The following is a 23,752-nucleotide window of genomic DNA, read 5'->3' on the forward strand; positions in this document are numbered from 1 at the left end:
TTTGTATTTGATAAAAGTTATTCTCTTTGAAGTCATGCACGTTGCTTCTCCAACTTCCATTTTGGTAACGTGTTTGTGTCCTTTGCGTACCCAGACCCGCCTGCTGGAGTCGCTGAAGAAGTTTGAGCAGTACGAGGCGCTGCTGGAGAGCATTGGGGAGAACCTGTCGGCTCGACAGCGGCAGCTGGAGCAGGAGGTGGCCGAGCCGATCCCCGACCTGGAGACGGCCAAACAGCGGCTGGAGGCCACCAGGGTCAGTCGGCGGGGCGCACAGGCCCCCGGGGTCACACTGGGATCATGTGGAGTGGTCTTGTGATTGATATATGTTCACTATACAGACACGATATCTGGTGCTCATGATCTTTGCCTTATTGTCTTTGTGTCTACACGGGATAATATGCAAACGTTTTCATTCCTGTCGGCGTCCGGACTCCGGTGACATAACCTCTCCGGGGATATTTCAGAGTCTGCATAACGAGCTGCAGTCGGAGAAGTCTCGCCTGGACACGGCCGTGCAGATCTGTGAGGCGGCCACGGCCTCCATCAGCCGTCCTTCCTCGCCGCACGACCAGCCGCCCGACACGGTGCCAGAGCGGGAGCTGCAGGTGAGTGACTGAGAGGTAGAGGGAAATATGTGCCAGTGTCAGGAGCAACGGGGTTTAAAAATGCACCTCTTTATCGTCGATCGGTAATAATTGCTTATCTGTCTCTGGCACTCGCTGGCTGTGTGGTGACGGTTGAAGGGACTAGGGAGCTTTTAGTGAATAACGGGGCCGTGAGGGCGTGGTTAAGATTTACTGACTTCTTGCTGGCCTAACACGTCTATCACTTTTTAATGTTGAGTGCAGCTGCGTTATGACCACCATCCGTGACCAAGTTTTTACTGCTGTCTCGGTGTACTCATTACCCTGCGTGCGAATGATGTAGCTCGGGGCAGTGACAATCGTCTGTCTCTGTTCTTCAGGTGCGCTGTCAGCTGGAGCTGCTCATTGACCAGGCCCAGTCTCGGCTGGCCGAGTTGCAGCGGACCGCGGACGGCCTCCAGCGGCTGGACGAGCGGGAGGACGAGGTGCGCCGCTGGGCCGAGCAGCAGGCGCGTCTGGTGGCCGAGCTGGGCCGGCAGCGGGCCCGTCTGCAGCCCGAGCCGGCCGCCGCCGAGCTGGAGCGGCTGCGCGAGCTGCAGCGCACCCTGCTCGAGCGCGAGGCGTCGCTGGACGAACTGGACTCTGGCCGGATGGAACTGGCCGCTGAGGTACCGACTGAGTCGGCCCGACAGGAGCTGGCGCGCCTGGCCGAACAGGTACGGGCAGGGAAACCAGGGAGGGGGAGGGAAGACATACTTGAGACCTAGTTGACGCCCGTTTGAAGAGACGGCGACCGCGTCTTTGTCTTTGCGTTTTACAAGTGTTGATTAAATGAGTTGTTGGAGAGATAAAATGATTATTTTTATCGTAGCGGCCCTTTAAATCGAGCATTGGAGCCTGGAGGTCTACAACTGATCCCTTGTTATGTCGTCCACTGACTGATATTCAGCGGACCTCATCAGCTGTGAGCGTCTCACCTGATTTACCCTTACTCAGTTTAATTCACCCCATCTCACCTCAGGTGGCTGAGGTGCTGAACGCTCGCACCACTGCTCAGAGCTGTGTGGAGGAGTACACGACGGCTCTGCAGAACTTCCGTCAGTGGCACCGCCAGACGTCCGACTCGCTGCAGGTACGGACGCGGCATCGAAGAGCTATGGAACATCACTAGGAGCTCTAACAGTCGCGAATCGTTCGTGAGATTGCTGATGGTGCGATAGCGCCTGCGTTTTTGATACCTTGATTTAATTTGGCTCAAGTTATTTGGCAAAGCAGGGCAGAATATCAGGGCATTGCCTCACTGTCGGTCTGAATGTTAGAATATAGAGGGTTTGTCTATTTGTCTTTGTCCAGCGGGGGCTTTGTTGAACCATGCTGTACTTCTACTGACATAAACTCCCGCGCTACCAATACCGTCACCATCAGTGCGACGCTCACCCTCACTGTCACTGTCGCTGTCACCGTCACCGACGTCCTCATCATTACCGTCTGCCCCGTTTCAGGCGGTGGACAGTCAGTCGTCGCCGGCGGACGGCCGTCTCCGCTCGCTGGCCGAGCTGCGCCGCGAGTGTGACGATCAGCGGCAGCAGCTACAGCAGCTGGAGCAGCTGGCAGAGGCGGCCAGGGAGCGGCTCACTGAGCCCGAGGCGCAGCACGTCACCAGCCAGGTCAGTGGATGGGACTGGGAGGGTGGTGGGACGGGTGGTGTGTTTCCCTACTGAGTATGACGGAGTTTGGAAGTCATTGCCTGAATCCAAGGTGGGCATATTCAAACAAGTAGCCTTTAGGGGAGGCAGGGGAGCTTGGCAGCTAGTGTTTGTTCGCAAAATAAGTCAGGAATTAGACAAAAGCTCGTTATGTCACACCTGCGAAACTGGATATGATGTGATGCTATGTACCAGATTTCTGTCATCCAGTCAATTTAAATCCGTTCTTCCGTCAAATTTCCTTCCCCCACCGCCCGCCGCGACCACAACTGACCATTGACCGACCCATCCGTCTCCCCCACAGGTGCTGTCCACGCAGCGCAGTTACGAGGAGCTGTGCCGCCGGCTGGAGCAGCGGACCGAGTCTGTACGCTCCGCCGCCGAGCAGGCTGACCGGCTGCTGGACCAGCTCCGGCAGCTGGCAGAGTGGACCGCCAACGCGCAGCGCACCGCCGCCGGCCTGGCCACGCCCATCGGCTACACGCCCGAGGTCGTCACGGACAGGATCAACCAGATTCAGGTGCGCTGCCGGCGGAGAAAGCGTTGGGATTTCGGCGGCCGATTTCGATTTTGCTGTGAATGTATTTTTGAGCGAGTTTGTTAACCTATTTAAGCGTGATGTTCTTCAATGTTACCTGATAGTTTTGTGCGTCTCTGTCTCGCACAACTTTAGCGAAATTTAGTAGCCGACGTTTCCAAGCTCTTTTCAACATCTGTTTCTGTACCTGTTCTGCTCTGGTTCGGTACAGGGAGGTCTTGTATCAGCTGATCTGTTCTTTTTCAGTCGCTGGAGTCGGAGACCAATTCGAAGCGGTCGATGTTGCCGCAGTTCGCTAAGGCCATCTCGAGCCTGGCGCCCAACATCTCGGCGCAGGAGAGGGAGCAGCTGGCAACCAACCTGCAGCAGATGGAGGTACTGAGGACCGTGCCACATGTCACCCGCCGACGACGGTCGTCGTGTTCATTGGTGATGTCGATTAATATGCTTTTTCAATAAACCCGCTAGCAACAAAAATGTGATTTCGACGAACTTTCGCCAGTAACAATCATTAAGCCAGCCTTAGTAACGGTGACGAACATTTATGTCTGTGAAGTTGTTTCCACTGACTGATCGGCTGTTCCCAGGGTGCCGTGAAGGAGCTGAGTGCCGCGCTGGAGACCCAGACGGCCGCGCTGCGCCGCGCCCGCGCCGACCGAGAGCGACTCCAGAAGGCGTGCTCGGAGCTGCGGCAGCAGCTGACAGACGCTACCGAGCAGCTGCAGCTGCCCGAACAGCTGCCGCTGCCGGCTGCCCAGGTGCAGCTGCTCATCGACCAGAGAAACGTGAGTACGGCGCTGGACGGTGCAAGACAGCTTGCCACGAGAGGGTGTGAAGTATGGTAGGGTGTCGGAGACTTCCGACGCAGTGGAGGCTGAGTGTTTAGACGGAAAGCGAGTAACATGACACCGTCGTAGCCACCGTGTTTTAACGACATTTGCATAAACCGGCTGCTGGGTGTTGCGACTATCACGCTAGTGACTAACGCCGGACGTTGCTGTCCGTCCCCAGACGCTGCTCTCGCAGCTGGAGTCGGTGTCTGCCCGGCGGGTGCCCGAGCTGCGCCAGCAGGCGGCGCCGCTGCTGGCCGACTGCAGCCAGCAGGACGCCGGCCGGCTGCAGGAGCTGCTGCAGCGGCTGCAGGAGGACGCCGGCGCGCTGCAGGAGCGTGCTCAGGCCGGCCGCGACCAGCTGCTGCGAGTGCACGAGGCGCGCCGCCGGCTGGAGTCGGAGCTGGAGCAGTGCGGCGACTGGCTGCACACGGCCCGGGTGACGCTCAAACAGGAGCCGCTGGCCGGCACCAGCCTGCACACGCTGCACGAACATGTGCATAAGGTGAGAGACGGTCGCAGAGTCGGCAGTTCGCGGAGACGGTTTACACACAGACGTCGGACTGCAGAGTCGGCACTAGCGGCCGATACCAGACTGTATTGCGCGATTATTTTTAAGGGGGGAGCGGTCGCACCTAGCTGTTTGCTCCCACCGGTCTCTGTCACGGCCCCTGATCCCCTCTCCGGTTCGTCCGCCCCCAGATGGCGGCGCTGCAGGAGGACTTTGACAGCCGACAGCGGCAGCTGGCCGGCCTGCTGGAGCTGAGTGAGCAGCTGCTGCCCGAACTGCGGCCGCCCGACAAACTCACACTCACCGACCAACTGAGCACGCTGAAAACACAGTACACGGAGGTATGGAACGGTCGTCGGTACAGGGTAAATTGGGCTGGACTATCAGTGTATACCGTAAAGATAAGCACCTGTGGCTCACTGACCGATGTGCACCGTATTTTATACAGGACCTGAGGATGTGACTGGCTACATTGGCTTGTATTGAGCCTACATCTGAGCGCAATAAGTTTGAGCACCGAACGTCTCGGCAGACCGGACTTCTCAAATCCTAGCTCATCATGATGGACGCAAAACATTGCTTACAATTCGTTTCGAATCGCACGTCACGTCCTTTTACCGTTTCTCTTTTGCCAGGTGGGCTCCCGTATCGAGGAGCGTACCGAGGCGTTCCGCTCTGCCACCGCCCAGCAGGAGGCCATCAACGGCAAGATCGCCTCCAGCGTCACCTACCTGACCGAGATCAAGAAGGAGATCCGGGCGCTGAACCGGCCGCTCGGCTCCGGAGTGGAGGACGCCCAGGTCAGTATCACAGTGGGAGATTGGGGTGGGATGGTCAGCAGCCACTGGGGTGGGGTCTAACTGGCGGCTGTCACTTCCTTGCCCTGTGGCCGTGGTTTTAGAATGGGCCTAACTAGTCCGTACATTTCACCAACTGACCTTTTATTCCTTAAGTGCTGGTAGAAAGCTGTCATGGTGCTGTGACTGGCGTTGCGGTGTTTTGTGCTCAGGCTGTCGAAACAAGGCTCCAGTCGCCTCCACTCGATGCCTTCCGCTGAGATATGTGAAGCGTGTCAGCGACCCCCATGTATGACCTGCCGGCGCCTCCCCACAGGGTATCCTGAGCAGCTACGAGGAGGTGCTGCAGAAGCTGCGGGAGTTCCGCTCCCAGCTGGAGTCGCTGCAGGACCAGACGGTGGGCAGCATCTCCGACCTCAACGACCTCATCCGACAGCAGGACGAGCTCGTCAGGGCCATCGAAAACCAGGTGAGCTGGCGGCCGACACCATCCTTCGTGACCTTTGGCTGTGCCTTCTGACCACCGCATGATCAGTATGTCACGAACCTTCGGTAGGGGATCAAGAATCAAGAATCAAGAATCAAGGTTGTTTGGGCTCTGGAAGAAGACGTCGAGGTCTATGTTGTAGCCCATTTCTTTTTTGAATTACACGTTCTTCTACATCACTTTGATTTCTCTTGGGTCAGTCTTGTCTGTCTGCCCGATGTTTGTCGTATCTTGACTTAAATTGGTTAGATGTTTTTGCCATCTTGATGCGAGAGCTTAACAAATTCCATTTATTTATAACTCTTTGTGAGAAAAATCTTCCTCTCCTCAATGTTCGGTGGTGGGGCTTGTACAGTTTGAGGTAATCTCGCTCTTTTCGGTTTCTAACGTTAAATAATTGGGTGAGGTCACACTCGTGGAGCTGGTGGAGGATTTTGTGGGTCTCCAGTAAGTCTCCCCGTTCTCTTCTCTCTTCTAGGGTGGTAAGCTTTAGCTGTCTCAGCCGCTCTGGATAATCTAACCCTTGCATTCCCACAACTCTTCTGGTAGCTGCTCTTTGAACTGCTTCAATCTTCTTGATATTATATTTCTTATATGGAGACCACACTTGGGGACAGAATTCAATGTGAGGGCGAACAAATGTTTTGTATGTGAGAGTAAACATTGCCGGCCTCAGCTTTTCAAAGGTTCTCCTTACCATGCCCCAACTGGCATATGCTCGTTGAGTGCATTTGTTAATATGTTTGTTGAACTCCAGCGAGGAGTCAACAATAACACCCAGGCCTCTTTGCTCGTTGGTGTTCTCCAGCTGAGTACCACCGAGCATGTATACTGGTCTGTCGGACATCATTTGTTTGGTACCGATTCGAAGCGTCTGGCACTTGGAGGCATTGCAACATAGCTTCCATTGACGAGACCAGTGCTCAATCTCTTGGAGATCCTCTTGTAAACGCTCCACATCTTCATGTGACTTGATGTGTCGGTAGATTTTACTGTCATCAGCAAAAATTTGCACCTGGCTTACTATTTGATCCGGCATGTCATTAATAAACAGAAGGAACAGGGTGGGACCGATCACTGAGCCCTGTGGGACGCCACTTGCCACCTTTGCCCAGCTTGAGTGGGCTCCGTTGACTACAACTCTCTGTTTCCTATCGTAGAGAAAGTCTTCAAGCCAGTTAAGCAGCTGACCGCCTATTCCTGATCGGTATAATTTATGACAAAGTCTTGCATGTGGTACGGTGTCAAAAGCTTTCGCAAAGTCTAGGTAGACAATGTCTGTAGGCACCTTTTCATCGAGGCTGCGGCTGCAGTCTTCCAAGGTGGAGAGGAGGTTTGTTAAACACTACCTTCCGGAAACAAATCCGTGTTGGCGTGGGTTCAAAATGTTATTCTGCAAAAGATGACTCATTATTTGTTCATTGACAATTCTTTCCATCACTTTACTACATATGCAGGTTAGACTAATTGGGCGATAGTTTTGGGCTTCAGTTCTTGATCCCTTCTTATGGACTGCTGTGACGTATGCCATTTTCCATAGACGAGGGACATGTCCAGTGTCCATCGAGTTTTTGAATATGATCCTCAGGGGTACTGCTACATTTTCTGCGAGTTCAGCTAGGAGACGTGGGTGAAGATCATCTGGCCCTGGTGACTTGTAGGACTTCAGCTCTTTCAGTAGCTTGATGATATGTTGAAGAGGTATTTCAACTGAATGTAATTCGGGCACATCTGGATGCCGACAGTGGGTGAAAGGACACATTTGCTCGTCTGACAATGAGGAGAAGAATTCGTTGGCGTAAATCAAGTCAGAGTCATCTTCTAACGTGAAAACATTCTTGAAGTGTTGGTTGAGGGCAGCGGCAGTTTCTTCATATGATGATGATGGGGTTCCGTCTGCCTTAGTAACTTGCCCCACCGGCTCTCGAACTTTGTTTTTGGAGTTACAGTACGCATAAAACAGCTTTGGATTAGTTTTGATCTGATGAAAAAGTTTTTCTTCGTGCTTTGCTTTGATGTTACGTAGACCATAATGAGCCCTTTTTCTTGCCTTGATGTATTTCTTTCTATATCTTTCCAACTCTGGTAGCTTTAACCTCTCTGCCCTCATGTAGGCATTCCAAGCACGGTGTTTCTTTGTAATCTTCCTTTTTGCTTCATTGTTAAACCACATTTTATTATTATCTCTGCCCCTACACACCGTTTTCACAGGAACACATTCTTTCCGGATTTGCATTAGGTGTTCAACCAGTAAATCATACTGCTCATCGCTACTTTTGTTTGACAGCATGGCAGTCCAGTTAACTTGGGAAGCCATGTTCCTTGCCTTTTCATAGTCTCCCTTCATGTAGTTCCACACCGTTTTTAGAGGCTTATTATTTTTCAAACATCTGACATCAGGAATAAGTAGGTCTGCTTGTATGACGCCGTGATCGCTTTTGCCGAAGGGAGGTAATACCTCAGCGCCTTCAATGTCATCTGCTCGACTTGTTATCAGTAGGTCCAAAAGACTGGGTTGATTTGATCCCCTTGCTCTGGTAAAGTGCCTCATGTGCTGGTGTAATCCATTTGTTTGCAATACGTTCAGCACTTCAACTGGTGTGTTGAAACCCTCATTGTTCTTATTCTTAGACGACGAGTCGTTCCACGAAATCTCAGGAAGGTTGAAATCACCACATATTAACAGGTTGTTTGTTAACGTTGAGGCTTTGGTAATCAATTCTATCAAAATTTCGTCATTTCTTCGGCAGCTGTTTGGTTTTCTGTACACAATACCCAGAAGCATTCTGGTGGTTCTTGATACCTTTATCCAGACCCAACAAGATTCTTTGAATTGACTTGCATAATCGTCAAGTTCGTGACAAGTTTTCATTTCAAGCCCATCTTTTACGAACGCCAGTATTCCACCACGTCTTTCTTCCAAATTATCCTGGCGATGAATTTGAAACCCATGTTTCCGTAACAGTGAGTCTGGCAGGTCAATGTTACAGTTACTCTCAACAATTGCTAGTATGTCGGGCTTAAAGGATTCCAGGTACAGATGTAATTCAGGTAACTTGTTACCAATCCCATCAGCATTTGTGAAAGCAACTTTGAGTTTGAACGATAATCTTGAGCTTTGAACATTTTTGCAACCATCAGGGTCTTTATCTAAGCTGTCACAGACCCTTTTTTTTTCGAACTACTCCGCCACCCATTAATAGGTGACCAGGAGTGCCCCCACCCTCAGCCCAGCGACTCACAGCACCTTACGTTAACACCAGACAAAAATAAAGGATAAGTCGCGGCACTCCCAGCTAGGAAAAGTAGGAAACAAAATCAAGCAAAAGAAGTGCGGGCAACAGGTTAATGATAAAAGAGAGCAAAAGTAGTCATTGCTGAATGCAGCGAATGACTGTCCAAATGCATCTACGAAAGAAGTCATTCATACAACCATGCATAATTGGTTAGTAGATGGTATTTAAACATTCACTCACAGGAAAACAGCAGAATGGCAGTGGGGAAACATTTCTGGTCAATTCGAGCTCGAGTTCATAGCCAGACTTTCTGGGGCCCACCAACTAAGCATAGCTTGTTGCCGGTGGGCCCCGTCAAGTCCGGCGTTCCAATTGAGTGGGGATGTATCTTTTGTGTTGAAAATGACACAGGTTGCACACAAAACAGTCAACACATTATTGTAGCCGGCATTTGCAGCCTTCCCGATAATAAATGTACCTATTGGTACATCCATTATTGGGCCACCTGTTGAGGTGCTGAACAATGCCTGTGAAAAGTACTATGCATATGTAATTTGTTAATTGTTATTCATGTACGCATTGTCATTTGCTCTCATTTCCTATTTATATCAATATTGTTTGTATCTTCACCTTTCATTACAAAGATTGCTTACATTACAAAAGATTTACATTACAAAAGATACAAAGCTTACTTACAAAGATTGCTTATTTGCTTACTTTCATATTTTTTTCTAAGCCTGTTGAAAGCATTTAGTGGGTCCTTTATACCCAAGGATGCTTATCTACTAGTTTTGTTAATAACTTTGCTATTTTCCCACTACTTTTGCTTAGTATACACTAAGCAAGATATTCTTTACATATTTTTTGAAAGTGATCTTTGATTGTGGTATTTCTTCTAACAGAATATCTTTTGCGATTACATCATTCCAAAGTTTGGGTCCCATGCAGGCAAAGGAGTAGAGCCTGTAGTTTTTTGCTGAGAAGACAGGTTGAAAATGGTGGATATTCCTTGTATGATGGATAGGTTCAGTTGAGAGTTGAAGCAATCGTCCTACAGACACTGGCAATTCATGTACTATGTACTTATGCATGATAAGTATTATTTGAAGTTTGGCTATGTCTTTAATTTTTAGAATATTATATTTTTTAAATATTGGGGTAGCACTTTGTGGTGGGAAAATACCCTCAATGAGTCTCATGAACCTTTTTTGCAGGATTACCAGTTTTTGAAGATGTTCATCATAGTTAGAGCCCCAAATAAAGCAGCAGTAGTTGATGTAAGGAAAAATGAGGGAATGATACAGTTGAATGAGCTGCTGCTTTGGGATAAATCGTTTAACTCTTGCAATCATTCCAATATTTCTGCTAATAGTATTACAAATGCTACTGATATGGGTTGTGAATTTGAGGTCAGAGTCAATTAGAATTCCTAAATATTTCACTGATTTCTTTTCTATTAACGCAGTGTCTTTAATGTATATATTCAGCTTTTCGGTACACCTGCGTTTTGAATACACTTGGAGAAATGTTTTTGATGTATTCACTGTAAGATAATTAGCTTCAAACCATTCTGATACTTTTACCAGCGCTTCATTGGTTATTTCTTGCAGTATTTCTATGTTTTTGTGTTTGAAGAATATTGCAGTGTCATCTGCATAGAGCATAAATCGACCTTCAAATTGTAAATTTACTATATCATTTAAATATAAAATAAAAAGAAGTGGTCCAAGGATTGACCCCTGAGGTACGCCTATTTTTATTTCTCGTTGTGTTGACTTAACCCCTTCTATCTGCACCACTTGGAATCTGTTCGTTAGATATGATTTAATTGTTTTTAGAACATGTCCTCGAAAACCCATTTTGTTTAATTTCTCTAGTAGTATTTTGTGATCTACCGTGTCAAAGGCTTTTGAAAGGTCAAGAAAGATGCCCGTTACAATGTCATTTTTTTCCAGTGCTTCAGTTATATAATCTTGTATAAGCATGATAGGCATGTATGTAGAGTTGTTTTTTCTAAATCCGAATTGGTTTTCTGAGAGAATGCATCTGTTTGTTGCAAACTCTGTCAATTGATAGTGGATCAGTTTCTCTAATATTTTTGAAATCACTGGCAATATGCTAATTGGTCTATAATTTGACAAGTTATTTTGATCTCCATTTTTGTAGATTGGCTTCACAGATGCTATTTTCAATGGGTTTGGGAAGATTCCTGTTGAAAGGCATAGATTAAAGAAATAGGTAAGCTTTGAAAGGATAGGTTTGTAAGTATGTTTTAATATTTTTGAATTGATCCCGTCGACTCCAGCGCCAACATCTTTAAGCTGTTTGATTATTTGTTCTACTTTGTCATCAGTGACATTGCAGAAGTTTGAAAATTCTCCTTCTGCCTCTTGCACATTTTCTAAAGGATTTTTGTTATTACATGGAATATTCTGTTTCAATTTTTCACCAATTTCTGTGAAAAATTTGTTGAAATTTTCAGCCATTGACATTTTTTCAGGTTCATTATTATCAGTATTGTTAAGTGTTTCAGGTAAAATATCATATTTGCTTTTTTGTTTTAGGAGTTCATTTAGTGTTTCCCACGTCTTTTTGGGGTTCCTATTGTTTTTTTGGAATTCCGCTTCATAGTAGGCCTTCTTTGAATTGGCAATTGCCCTATTGAGACAGTTACGATATTTGTTGTATTGTGCTATGTTGTACATACTGGGATTTTTAAGTTTGTTAACAAACAATTTGTTTTTATGATTAATGGAACAGAGAATTGCTGGAGTCATCCATGGTTTTATGAAGTTATTTTTTCTCGAGCTTGCTATGTTTTTCGAGCACAAAGCAATACCATCCTTGTATGCCTGTATTATTTGTATGCATGCCAGTTCTGGATCTGTTTGAGCAGTGAGTCCATCAAGACTCTGTACTAGTTGGCCCCTGAGGGTTTCAATTTTGTTGTAGTCAAATACTGTTTTTACTTTATGTTTTTTCTTTTCCAATCTCTTATTTTCAATGTTTACAGTTGCAAAGATTACAAGATGGTCTGAAAGGTCTGTTAAAATGATTCCTGGTACTACCACTTTGGACAAGTCATTTGTAAAGATATTATCAATAAGAGTACCCGAGGTTGGGGTAATTCGGGTAGCTTTGGAAATGGTTGGCAAAAATCCATAACTACACATTAATGTAAAAAATGATTCATTAGCAGAATTATTTTTAATAGAAAATAAATCAAAATTGAAATCACCTGTAATGAATGCAAGCATATTAAGTGAAGTTAAGGTGGCAAGAAATTGTTCCATTTCATTTAGAAATTCCCATTCATTCTCAGGGGGTCGGTACATTTGACAAACAAGGAAAGGTGGTTTGTTTCCATTCTTGATCTGTAGTGTAACTACTTCAGCTGTTTTAAACTCATGTATATTTATCTTTTGTATTCCAGTGAAATATTTGTCATATGCAAAAATTGCTGATCCCCCTCCTACTTTAATTTCTCTACTTTTGTAGAAAGCCATATATTCATCCCCTAAGCCAAACTTATTTTCTATTTTTGGATTAAGCCAGGTTTCTGATATGCATACAAATGCCATTTTTTGTTCTAATTGTGCCAAAAATGTTTCAATTTCATCCAGCTTGTTTACCATGGAACGTGCATTTATATGAATGATTGAAATGTTATTTTCAAAACAGTTAAGATTTCGAAATTTGATACATTCATGAAAATTGCAGCTAGTCCTCACCTTATCATATTGGGAATGAGTCGTGGATATGTTGCCTATATCATTTATGAAGGGATCAAAAGTTTCATTATAGATATCGAATACGGTTGACTCGTCAGCCAGCGTATCAATAGCCGCGAAAGATAGGATAGGAAAGTCTACGTACGCAAAGTACTACGCGCAACTACGCGTATCACCAGTTGTTTGTGGTACTAAAGGTTGAGGTGCCTCTAAGGAAGAGGAATAATTGTGTGATATATTTATTTATTTGTGGTTCTATTTATCATTATACTATCACATACAACATTTCAACAGGAATGTTGTAAAATATTTCCTAAAAATTCAAAACTCATTTTTGATTTCAGCATTATCACAGATAATGAAAGAAAATTTCCGTATAGGTAATCAATAATGAGCAAAGTGAAGGGACAGACAAAAGTGATGTTTGCAAGCAGACAAATCCGGATGACGAAATACGTTTTACTCATTCATAAGGAATATGCAAATTAGTAGAACACGTGCTCAGGCCCATGTCACTCCACTTTTGATGACATCATATGGGGGCCTCAGGACAATAATGGCGCGGTGCGCCACAATCGCTTCAAAGCTACTTGCCAACAGTTGCCATTTTTGAAAATATTATTTTGAAATAAAGTTCCAAGTAATAAAAATATTGTAATAAAGTTGTTGAATAAATCGATACCATATCTAAAAACTTACTGAAAAATGATTTATTCATAGTAAAAATATAAGCTCGATGCGTTTTTACGTTGCTTTCCTTCAACTGCAGAGGGTTTTTAAATCGTCTATATCTTCAAAACCGGCCATTTCTTAGCATATTGTTGCTCTTTTTTATCGCTAGAAAATTAGCTGGACTTTCCAATGGCATCAATGGTTGAGCGATATGTGTAGAGTGTCACCAACAATCTTCAAATGAAGTTAGTCATTTTTACGTTGTAAAGGAATGGAGTACCCCTATCGAGCATCAGGGGTGACGTCACTCAGGATCTGTCTCTGATTGGTCGGCGGGAGAGTGACTGTACCTTCTATAGATGGCCTTGCACGTGCTGTGTAGTAGGAGTATTTTGAGTGAGTCTCTTATTTGAATTCATTGTGTGAGAGGTGATGTATGCTATATGTATAAACTGTAAGTTGACATATGTTTAGCTGGTTCAAATCAAAATCAGCCACAGGCATAAGCCATGTGAATTGCAACAATTTACCAGAGGTTGAGAGTTGAGACAAGGGTATAGATACTGACAAGGATTAGGGCAGATTTTAGGGTAGCTGGGGACTGAGGGCTGGCAGATGACTGAGACGTTCAGGTGCTAAGTTGAGCAGGGGACAGCTTGCAATTCAGTAATTGTTTAAGAAGAGGTTGAGGTGGGAGAAGCAGGCAGGCCCTTATCTGAGTCCGTTATCATGCACATGAATGATCACTGAAGGAACTGGGTCATTTCAATCAGCAAGACCATTATACCAAATGCTTCCCAAAAAATGTACACAATGCTCTTTATTTACTTATTTTCAGACCAGCACCTAGCTAGGGCTCACATTGCTCAGTCAGCTAGGTACTTTGTGCTTTCTGTTGAGTAAATTGTAGTATATCTCTCAACATACGTATTCAATTGCTACTCAGGTAAACCAACATTGGAGGGAAATGATTGAAGTATCCTTCAGTCAACTCATTCAGTCTGCTTCTTGGCAGGGATGTTTTGCCACAGTAAGTCTGCTGTGGACACTCCATAATTTTCAATGTGCTCAGGAGTGCTTGCACCAAAGCTTTTTATATGTCCCTGGTGTTCTGTGTTAAAAATCTCTATGTTTATAGAGTTTGGGCTTATTTGCATCAACTTTATCAAGCTGTATTCTTGTCTTCCTTTAACGTCTTCCTTGTCTTTCTTCAAAGAGCTCCTCCCCTCTTTGGCCTTTGGGGACAACACGCCCCCGAAATATACGGTGGGTGGTCTTCCCTTTCACTTTCAGCTCTTCCCTTAATTTGCGTTGAATTTCACGTTCCTCAGGTGGGAGGTCGCGACTCATATAAATGTTCGCGAAGCCTGAGTTCTTAAGGAAGTATCTCAAATTCATCAGTCGCTCCACATCGTCTTTGCTTGTCAGCTTTACAAGGAGTAGTCTCGGTTTCGTCGTGTTGTCTGTGTGGGTTCCATCTCTTCTAACTTGACCCGCGTCATTCCTTCGGCCGAGTCTAAATACTTTGACAGTCTGGATATCTTGGTATTCCCCTAGCAAAGCATGAACTATGTTTGCAAAGCTGTCCTCGTCGTATCTCTGTCTCGCCGCTGGGTCAGCTGCCCTACTTTCCGGAATGTTGTGCAAAATAATGTTTTCTTCTCTCTTCCACTGATCTTCCTTGGTCAGGGTTTTGAGCTTGTCTGTTACTGTCTTGAGAACTTCGTCACAAGTTCCTCGAACTGTTTCAGCATACGTTTTTGCTTGCAGTGTGTGCGCTTCTGCAGGGACTGCCTGCTTGACTTCGTGCTCGTGGGCTGATAATAGTTTGTTGAGAGCTTTCGTATTGCTCTCAATAGCTTGCTCCAAGTTTGCGATCTTGGTTTCGATGGCGGTGCAGTTCTGCTTCATCTTGTCCTGAGTTATCTTATCAGTTTTACAGAAGCTGCAGACAAAGGATAGGACACTGTACTTTTGTAGTGCCTGCATAGCTGGCCCGCATATTTGTTGACAGTCTGCATGGAACAGAAAGCCGCAAGTAACACAGAGCGCACCACTGTCATCTTCTATCGGCTTTCCACAACGCTGATCAGATCTTCCTTTGCACGTTTTCATCTCTTCACCATTAGAATGTTTAACTGTCTGAGGTTCGCTGCTAGGCGACTGTACGGATCCAACGATCTTTTTGTTTTTCTTCGATTTTCTAGCAATGATCCATTGCTTACTGTCCATGTCGAATCCTCCAATGGAGTCATCCGAGTCGTCGTCAGATAGATTGATTGTGCTCATAGCACAACCTGTTTTGACATTTCTCAAGCTTGCTGCCATTTCAAAAAGTGGAGCAAGAGGCGCAGAGGTGCCTCGACTTGCTGAGTGCACGAGTGTGCAGATTAAAAATCAAGAACAAGCTGTCCGCCTCGACAAATACGAAAATATCGGGTGAGACTAAATACTTACTTCGAAATCTAAGCTGCGTTGCGGCATTGGCGGTTATGTGCGGCGTGTATGCCGCATGATTAGTAAGCGGCGACCACTAAATTAAAAACTCAATAGCTTTGACCTGTTTTCAATGGATAACACTGCATACCAAAAATGTCCATCGCTCTCGTCATAGGATATTTAGATTTAAATAACTAACTTATCTACATCATTGTTTTGAACCAAATTAATACTCAGCCGCGAACGTATAAGGTATAACCCCTTGCCGTTTCGCTCCTGATCAAGCTAGAGCTTCGCGGAAAAAACGAGCGTGTTGCCCGTGACGAGAGAAAGCCGATGATACCCAATTTTAAGGTCCTAGGTCATCGGTTGACCTTCCAGGTCAGGTCAATGACCCAAAAGGCGGGAAAATTGGGACCTGTTAGAACGTCGTAGTGTGGCTGGTATAGGGTTTTTCGGGGTGCTGATCACGAATATCATGCTAGTTTTGATCACAGATGATGTCTTCATTCATTTAGGCCAGATCGGGCTAGGTCAGGTCAGGTCAACCAGTAGAGGTCCTGCCAGGTATTTGTAGTAGGTGTCAACCGCCTCTGACAGCCTCGTAACATGTTACGAAGGCACCAAAACTACTTTGTAAACGTTCATGTGGTTGCTTAATTCGAATTCAGCTCGAAAAAAACTGACCTAGAAACATGTCAAACTCGAAAAAGTGAACCGAGGTCACCAAAGGTCAATGACCTGACCTGACCTTCAGGTGACCTTGACACCCACCCTAATGCATGGGGGCAACATCATATCACATGTTTGAACGCTTGAAACCACGAAAAGACTGCAAACGCGCTGTTAATGCGAGCCGACATACGCTGAATCGCGGTTCCGGCCAAACATGGTCTCGAAAAGTAGGTCACAGGTCAAAGGTCATTTGGGTCAGGGTCATGAAATTTTCAGGATGGGTGTTAAATTGATCAATGCGAGGGTACTGAAAGTTTCGTCGCGATCAGCCGCTTTTTAAGCGAGTTATTCGCGAAAAACCTTAGGGGGGTTGCATCACCCCCCCCCCCTGTGCGGGCGAGGTCATGTTTTGATAGCAAGACTGAAACAGACTTTTTTGGGTAGCCAGGAAATCACATGCCAGAGCCTATTCAAATTCTTTTATCGGCCTTTATATGCACCAGTCGCATACAGGTACGGGATTTAATGCTAAATTTTAGCATACGATTTCCAGACAATCGAAAGACTGTTTGGAGACAACAAAGGAAGGAATGAGTGAGTTAAGTTGAAAGTATTAATTTGGTTCAAAATGATGATGTAGATAACCTAGTTATTTAAAGCTAAATATCTTATGACGAGAGCGGTTGGCATTTTTGGTATGCAGTGTTATTCATTGAGAACCGGTCGGAGCGTTTGAGTCTTTAATTTAGTGGTCGCCGCTTACTAATCATGCGGCATACACGCCGCACATAACCGCCAATGCCGCAACGTAGCTTAGATTTCGAAGTAAGCATTTAGTCCCACCCGATTATGTTCTTAAGTAAGAAAAATGCAATTTTTGAAGACTTAGAGCAGGCACAGCTTTCACTTTTGTGCTTAAACAAAACAATACAAATGATCTACGTTAAATTAGCAACATTTACATACACATTTAAACACTAAACTAGCATCCCTTCCGCATGAAACACGGTAAAAAGCGGAGCATCTTCAAACACGTCTATCCCCTTGAAAAGCTCGACTCACCACTCGACTCACCACAGGATGATAATAGTTCTGTCCGTGTGTCTGACCACCGCCATGTCTCCGTGCCCGCCGTCTCCAGGTGTCGAAGCTGCGGAACCTGGTGCTGTTGCGCCAGCAGTTCCTGCACCTGCTGACCGAGATCACCACCTTCCTGACGAGTCACGCCGACGTGGTGGCCGACGTGGAGCGAACCGACCGGCCGGTCCCCGACAAAATCAAACAGTACTCGGCAGTACTCGCCAAGGTAGGTGCACGCGGCTCTGGAGGGAGCTGACACGGCACATCATGCATAATATGTAGAGGTTGTCGAACATTTTCATAGAAAACTGTTGTCACTTCAACTTGTATCTTTTTTTTCGGGGGAATTTTGTGTAGGTAGGTGTGTGCATATCTCCATATTTTGTTTGAACGCATATTTTGAATATTCTGTTAGTTTATAACTCCCGCATAGCGCAACCCATTCTGTGCATACACGCCTAAGTTCCAGTGCCGTGTCCTTAGTGCCAGTTTATAGAGTCCTTTGCATAGCGAACATTTCAGTTATTAGCCCCACATGTAGCCATATAGTGGCGAAAGGTTGAGATCAGCCGCCACCAGCTCAGTTATCTCGCCGGCCGTCCCACGTCCTGCTCCCGTACTGCGCCCGCCCGTTCCGCCCCGGTGACCCGGCGGCGGTGGGGCCCGCAGGGTGGCTCCGAGCTGCCGCTCCCGCTGCCCGACTCTCTGCGACACCTGAGCGTATCTCAGTGCACACGGATGGTAACGAGACGGCGCGTGACGCTGTGTGACGGCTGACGGCCGACCGCTGTGACCCCGTGTGACGCTGACACGTCTGACCCGCTCACCGCCCCCCCCCCCCTCCGGCCTCTGATATAGCAGCAGCCGACTGCGCTCCAAACGTGACCCTCCCCCTTGTCTTGTATATGAATATCTGCGTACTAACCCGAGGCGTTACCTCACTGAAGGGCAAGAATCTTAGGCACAAATTTTCTGTTGGCTATGTTTATCCCACCTTTTTATTTCTCGGAATAAGTTGTTCTTTGTGCGTGAAAGCCCTCAGAATGGGTAGTCTGCAGCCTCTCGAATTAACCTCATATTTTGTAATGGTGGTGCATAAGGGCCTGGTTTTGTTTGTTTGTTTGTCGTTTATTCATGATTATGGGCATGGACAATGGACAGAAGTAAAGTTGAAATGGAAAAGAAGCATGGTCAACCCATGCAAGGGTTTTCCAAACGTCTTGATGATTTAGCGCTCTCTGGTGGCGTTTTAAAGTGTAGGGATTCTTTCGAGACTAGAGACTGAGTTTTCATGTCCATTTAATCATTGTGTGCGTTTCAGTTGTCGCAGTGATATCTGTCGTAGCGGTCTCGTCATATCCTGTGTTAGATAGAAATGTTGTATTATTCAGTATTCGCGTTTCACAAGCCAATAGATGCCGATCTATATGCATTGACAATGAGCAGTCGTCAGTTCATCCGTTCTGAGTCTGTGTTACTCGCTAGTGTAGCCCGATTGGTGTAGTAGCTGTTGACACGTTACCCGCCGGATTTGATCGGAAAGCTACTCAGTCTGAGTCTGTTAGCTTTTCTAAAATGTGCGGTCTGAACGCGGGCTGGCAATAAACCGAGTGAATCCCGAGAGTTTTGATGATGGGTCCAGCTCGACCTTGGCCTGAGTCAGACTCACCGCGACGATAGATACTTAGCCCGACGAACTCCGAACGCGGCCAGAAAGACCCCACGCCAACCCGGGGGCTGGCAGAGATAGCTCAGGTCTGGTTTGCCTCTGACCCACTTCGACCCGGACCTGTCAAGAGATTGCTTCCTCAGCCGACCCGGTTCAGCTTCATACCCACCTAGACTCCAGTTTAGCTCCAATCCAGCCTACCCCGTCCCGACTCCGATCACTGACCTATCGTGTGTGTCTGTGACCTCAGGTTCAGGACATCGAGGCGCTGCTGGCGGCCGCCCAGGACAAGGGGCAGCAAATCTCCGAGGAGGGCACCGTCAGCGACCGCAACGCCATCCTGAAGCAGCTGCAGAGCCTCAAACAGCAGGTGACGCTGCTCAAGAGGGCTGTGGAGAACAAGAGGAGGCAGTACGAGGAGGTGAGGGACGCGGGAAGTGGTGGCAGGCTTCGCTGTTTGACAGTGGTCTGTGGGAGTCGGGCGGGATATGGCTATTTTATCGTTTGTGGCAGTGGCACAGCTACGTAGTGTGAGCATTGGACTCAGCTGATGTCCTAAGAAAGCCAGTGTTAGCATGGGGGAGTTGTCTGTTAGGCATTATATACTGATATTTGCTGAGTTTTGTTGGAATAGTCCTTCGACTCAGTGCCTACTTTCCAGACTGGTGTGCTGACGTCTCATGCCATTTACTCCGCTCAGATGGGACGTGGTTGCGACCAAGCGAGCTCTGCCCAATAATTTGTGCCTCCACTGAAATACCGTCTAATCCTCGGCTCTATCCATCAGACGGCGGAGAAGCACGCGGCGCTGACGGACCAGCTGGCCTCGCAGCTGGACTGGCTGCACGAGCGACAGACGGCCGTCCAGTCGCGGCCCGCCCTCACCATGGACGACGCCGAGCTCCACCGGCACTGTGACGAGAGCCAGGTATGGCGCACGGACCAAGGATGTGTCAGAGAGACAGACGGGCAGACGCCCCGGGGGGGGGGGGGGGAGTTCTGAACTTTTTTGGTCATTTGTAGGTGATCGCACTTAGAAAATATGAACGATTTGTAGCATGGAAGTATTTTGATGTCGGTCCTTATTGGACGTGATTTGTAGTTGCAGCTATGTCAGTTTGAGACCTTGCACTTTCATGATATGTTGATTGGTGTATATTGTGGGTTGTGGTGTGCACCACGTTCTGTGACCATGTTTGTGTTGCCCCTACAGACGCTGTGTGACGAGGCGCGGCCGGCGCTGGATCGGCTGCAGCAGCTGGTCACAGAAGCCGACGGCCTGGGTCCGGGCCGGGAGCTCCCTGCCGGCCTGCAGCAGCAGCTCAGCCAGGCGCGCGGTCTGCTGCAGACGCTGCCCAACGAGATCACAGACAGACAGACGTACGGAGAGCACTAACTTGCCTGGCACTAACACGCTGTCAAATCACAGCGCACTGGAACGCACTACCTTATGAAAAATTACGGTTTAGCAGTTGATTTCTTTCAGGTTGTGTTATGAGGCACTGAAACCCTGTTCATCGAGTTGCTATAAGTTATGTCTCCAATGCGTAGGAAGAATGGCTGAACTGGAGGGTGATTATCTTGAACTGTCTTCATTTGAATATGTGCTGCGGCCAGAATGCACACCCTTGTCCATGCGGTGTTTGCTATGACCCCTGTCTCACGGGTCTTTTTCCCGTCGACAGTTACTTACAGGAGGCGCGGCGCCTGCTCGACCAGTACCGCTCCACCAAACAGGCGGTGTCAGAGTGGGCCCGTCACGTGGGAGAGAGCGTGGAGGCGGCAGAGGAGGAGGGAACAGACGCCGAGCAGAGCCAGGAGGCCGTCAACCGCTGCCAGGTACGGGCCAGACGGGCAGGGGGCTGAGTGAATGACAGAGACGGGGACAGGAGGGGCTGGCTGACTTTCAGTTTTGGGCCAAACTCGGGGCTTGAATTGATTTTCTGACATTCTGTCCCATATATCATACTACATACGAGTAGACGCTGTCTGATGAAAGGACGACTGAAACCGCCGCGTCCCTGGCTCTTTCCTCTGACGATGTACCGGCCTCCGCCCGCAGACTCTGATGTCGGAGGAGACAGCCCGTCGCGGCCAGGTCTCTGAGCTGCAGGACACGGTGGACCGACTGCTGCCGCTGCTGGCGCCCGGCCCGCGCTCCCAGCTGGACGCCAACCAGCGCCAGCTGGTCGTCTCCTACGAGGCGATTGTGGCGCGCGCCGCCGAGCTGCTGGAGGGCGCCGCCCGCCAGCTGGAGGCGCGTCGGCGCGTCGACGCCCTGCTGGCTCAGGTGCGCGCGGCGCTGTCGGCCGCCGTCCACCAGCCGACGCCGCCGTCCAGCCAGGAGGCGCTCCGAGAGGCGGCCACCCAGGCGCGACAGGCACGCGCCGCCCTAGATGTAAGTGACGCACGGTGGCTGAGGCACCGCCCGAACCTTATAGTTGCAAGATGTAAGGGTTTTTGCTTGACAACCTTCATCGGATTATGATTTTTTTTTAAGAGGGTACATGGCATGCGCTTACCTCTTTGCTATGAAGGGGGCGTTTTTCTGGCTACTTGGTTTCCATTGCCGCTGATGCACTGACGGTATGATGTCTCGACTTTCAGTCCAAGCTGCCGCTGCTCTCTGAGCTGCGCACCTTAGTCGACTCCCTGGACGGCTCCTCCGGCGGCGAGGGCGGCGCGTCCGAGGCCGACCTGGCGCAGGACGAGTGGCGCCAGGCGGCCGACCGGCTCGACTCGGCCGCCTCACACATGGACGACATGATCCAGCTGTGGCACTACGTGGAGCGCGAGCTGCTCTCCCTGGAGTCGGCGGCAGACGCGGCCTCGGACAGTGTGGAGGCGCTGCGGCCGGCCGACTCGGCCTCGGACCGGCACGCGCTGGTCAAACAGGTCCAGACGTGTCGTACAGAGCTGGGTCAGCTGCGCCAGCGGCACGGGGAGCTGGCGCCGCGTGCCGCCGACCTCCTCACCTACCTGCAGGGCGCCCAGTCGCCGGCGCACGGTCCGCTGACCGAGCGGACCCACCAGCTGCAGATCAACATCGACGGGTGAGAGGACGGGCCGGATGCTGCTGACGGGGGCTGCTTGTTGATTATTTTGGCTCAAATATTTCACTTCAGAGTCATGTCTGGGCGCACATGTATGTATTTCCATGCTGCTCCTTTGCGCTTGCAACGACGGTGAAGTGTGAAAGGGTGTAACCCTCCAACCGGCTTTGGGTGAGGTACAAGGCAGCCCTTCCGTCGCGTGCCGATCCCGAGCGAAGAATGACCCAGCGCCAGGGTTTCCGGACTGGTCGGATGAATTTTGTCCGCGTCCGTATGTCCCTCTAATTGCTATGTCCTCATCCATCCTCGTATGTCCGCAGTATCGTGTCCCGCCTGGACGAGCGTCACCAGCAGCTGCAGGCCGAGGCCACGTTCGCTGAGGAGGCGGGTCGGCGCGCGGACGCGGCCGCCACTCGTCTGGAGCAGCACCGGGCGGCGCTGTCTGAGCTGGACCCGTACGGAGCCGACCAGGAGGACACTGCGCGGCGACTGCAGGTGGGCGAACCGGTGGTGGAGGTACAGAGGGGAGAGCGTGCGAGCGGCGAGTCGGATGGATTGTGTGTGAGAGGGGAGCTCATTGCTAGCAGCGGGTTGGATGGATCGTTTACCGAGCGTAGCACTGCCTCTTTGATGAAGAGACGAGTACTTTATGTAGTGATAGCTCTGCCAATGAACAACTTGATTGTATGAGTGGACTCATGTGTGTATCATCGCTCCTTTATGTTTCTCTGTGCGTTGCCAGGGTCTGCGGGAGGCGTCAGATTCGCTCGGCTCAGAGGTCACTGCCCTCTGTTCGGAGGTGTCGGAACGATACGAACACGGCACGCCACGCGATATCGCCGCAAAGGTAGGCTGGTGGAAAGGGTTGGGGAACGAATTACAGGTCGTACCCACAGCCACACCTGGGCAGATGGGAATGCAATATGTATCCAGCAATTCATGCAGATGGGAATGCAAATTGTATCCAACAATTCAAGTGCGGGAAATGGACCAAATGAAACTGACTTCGAGATCCGACTGCCTGACGCCGTTGTTGTTCAATCAAGTGATTTTTTTAACAGTCGATAAGACTGCCGGCTGTATCCGTCTGTGCGTAGCCTGCAGTCTGTCCGTCGGCTATATCCATTCAGTCTCTGTCTCTGACTCCGCTGACCGCACCGGCACGGACCGTTTTCAGGTGTCCCGCGTGGAGCTGCTCTGGGACGGGTGTCGGCAGGCGCGCGCCGACCTGGACTCTGAGACGGAGCGGGCCGGCCGAGTGCTGACCGAGTACCGCGCCGGGCTCGGCTCGGTGTCGGAGTGGCTGGGCGACCTGGACGTGCGGCTGCGCTCGGGCGCGCTGGACCCCGAGGAGCTGCGCGCCGCCACCGAGGAGCTGCAGGCTGAGCTGGCGGTGACCGCCGTCACCATGGCCGACGTCAGCCGGCTGGCAGGCGTCATCACGGAGCGGGCGCGCTGTCAGCGGCAGCGGGCCGACGTGCAGCAGGCCGTCCAGCGGCGCCACCAGGAGCTGGACGCCGCCAGACAGCGGCTCGAGAAGAGACACGCCCAGGTGAGGTGCCGCCCGCCGCGGCTGTGACGGGGAGGGGCGAAAGCCGATATGATTATTTGCGACCCCACCCACGAACAGTGGGTGTGTTTGTGCTGTGCTTGCACCGTGTCTCTATCTTCGTGTTTGCATTGATCGGTGTCTGCTCTATCCGTATGTTTCTGTATCTGCTTGCCCTCTACTGACTGATTCCCG

At 49.1% G+C, this 23,752-nt stretch overlaps 1 protein-coding gene across 1 annotated transcript in view; it reads left to right on the top strand.

Moving 5' to 3' along the window:
* Positions 1-23,752, top strand: part of LOC122392833 (nesprin-1-like) — a 108,011-nt gene that overhangs the window by 78,418 nt on the left and 5,841 nt on the right. The window contains exons 94-115 of the mRNA XM_043388145.1: positions 95-253; positions 465-605; positions 965-1,300; positions 1,606-1,716; positions 2,087-2,251; positions 2,595-2,810; positions 3,075-3,203; positions 3,416-3,613; positions 3,840-4,163; positions 4,361-4,510; positions 4,805-4,969; positions 5,283-5,435; positions 17,348-17,512; positions 19,206-19,376; positions 19,743-19,883; positions 20,169-20,335; positions 20,641-20,794; positions 21,018-21,353; positions 21,563-22,008; positions 22,329-22,503; positions 22,751-22,855; positions 23,186-23,560. Coding sequence (XP_043244080.1) covers positions 95-253; positions 465-605; positions 965-1,300; positions 1,606-1,716; positions 2,087-2,251; positions 2,595-2,810; positions 3,075-3,203; positions 3,416-3,613; positions 3,840-4,163; positions 4,361-4,510; positions 4,805-4,969; positions 5,283-5,435; positions 17,348-17,512; positions 19,206-19,376; positions 19,743-19,883; positions 20,169-20,335; positions 20,641-20,794; positions 21,018-21,353; positions 21,563-22,008; positions 22,329-22,503; positions 22,751-22,855; positions 23,186-23,560 — 4,482 coding nt within the window. The remainder of the gene's footprint in view (positions 1-94; positions 254-464; positions 606-964; positions 1,301-1,605; positions 1,717-2,086; positions 2,252-2,594; positions 2,811-3,074; positions 3,204-3,415; positions 3,614-3,839; positions 4,164-4,360; positions 4,511-4,804; positions 4,970-5,282; positions 5,436-17,347; positions 17,513-19,205; positions 19,377-19,742; positions 19,884-20,168; positions 20,336-20,640; positions 20,795-21,017; positions 21,354-21,562; positions 22,009-22,328; positions 22,504-22,750; positions 22,856-23,185; positions 23,561-23,752) is intronic.

The sequence above is a fragment of the Amphibalanus amphitrite genome, unplaced genomic scaffold (genome assembly GCF_019059575.1).
Source record: "Amphibalanus amphitrite isolate SeventyFive unplaced genomic scaffold, NRLGWU_Aamphi_draft 000503F_arrow, whole genome shotgun sequence".
Lineage (NCBI taxonomy): Eukaryota > Metazoa > Arthropoda > Thecostraca > Balanomorpha > Balanidae > Amphibalanus > Amphibalanus amphitrite.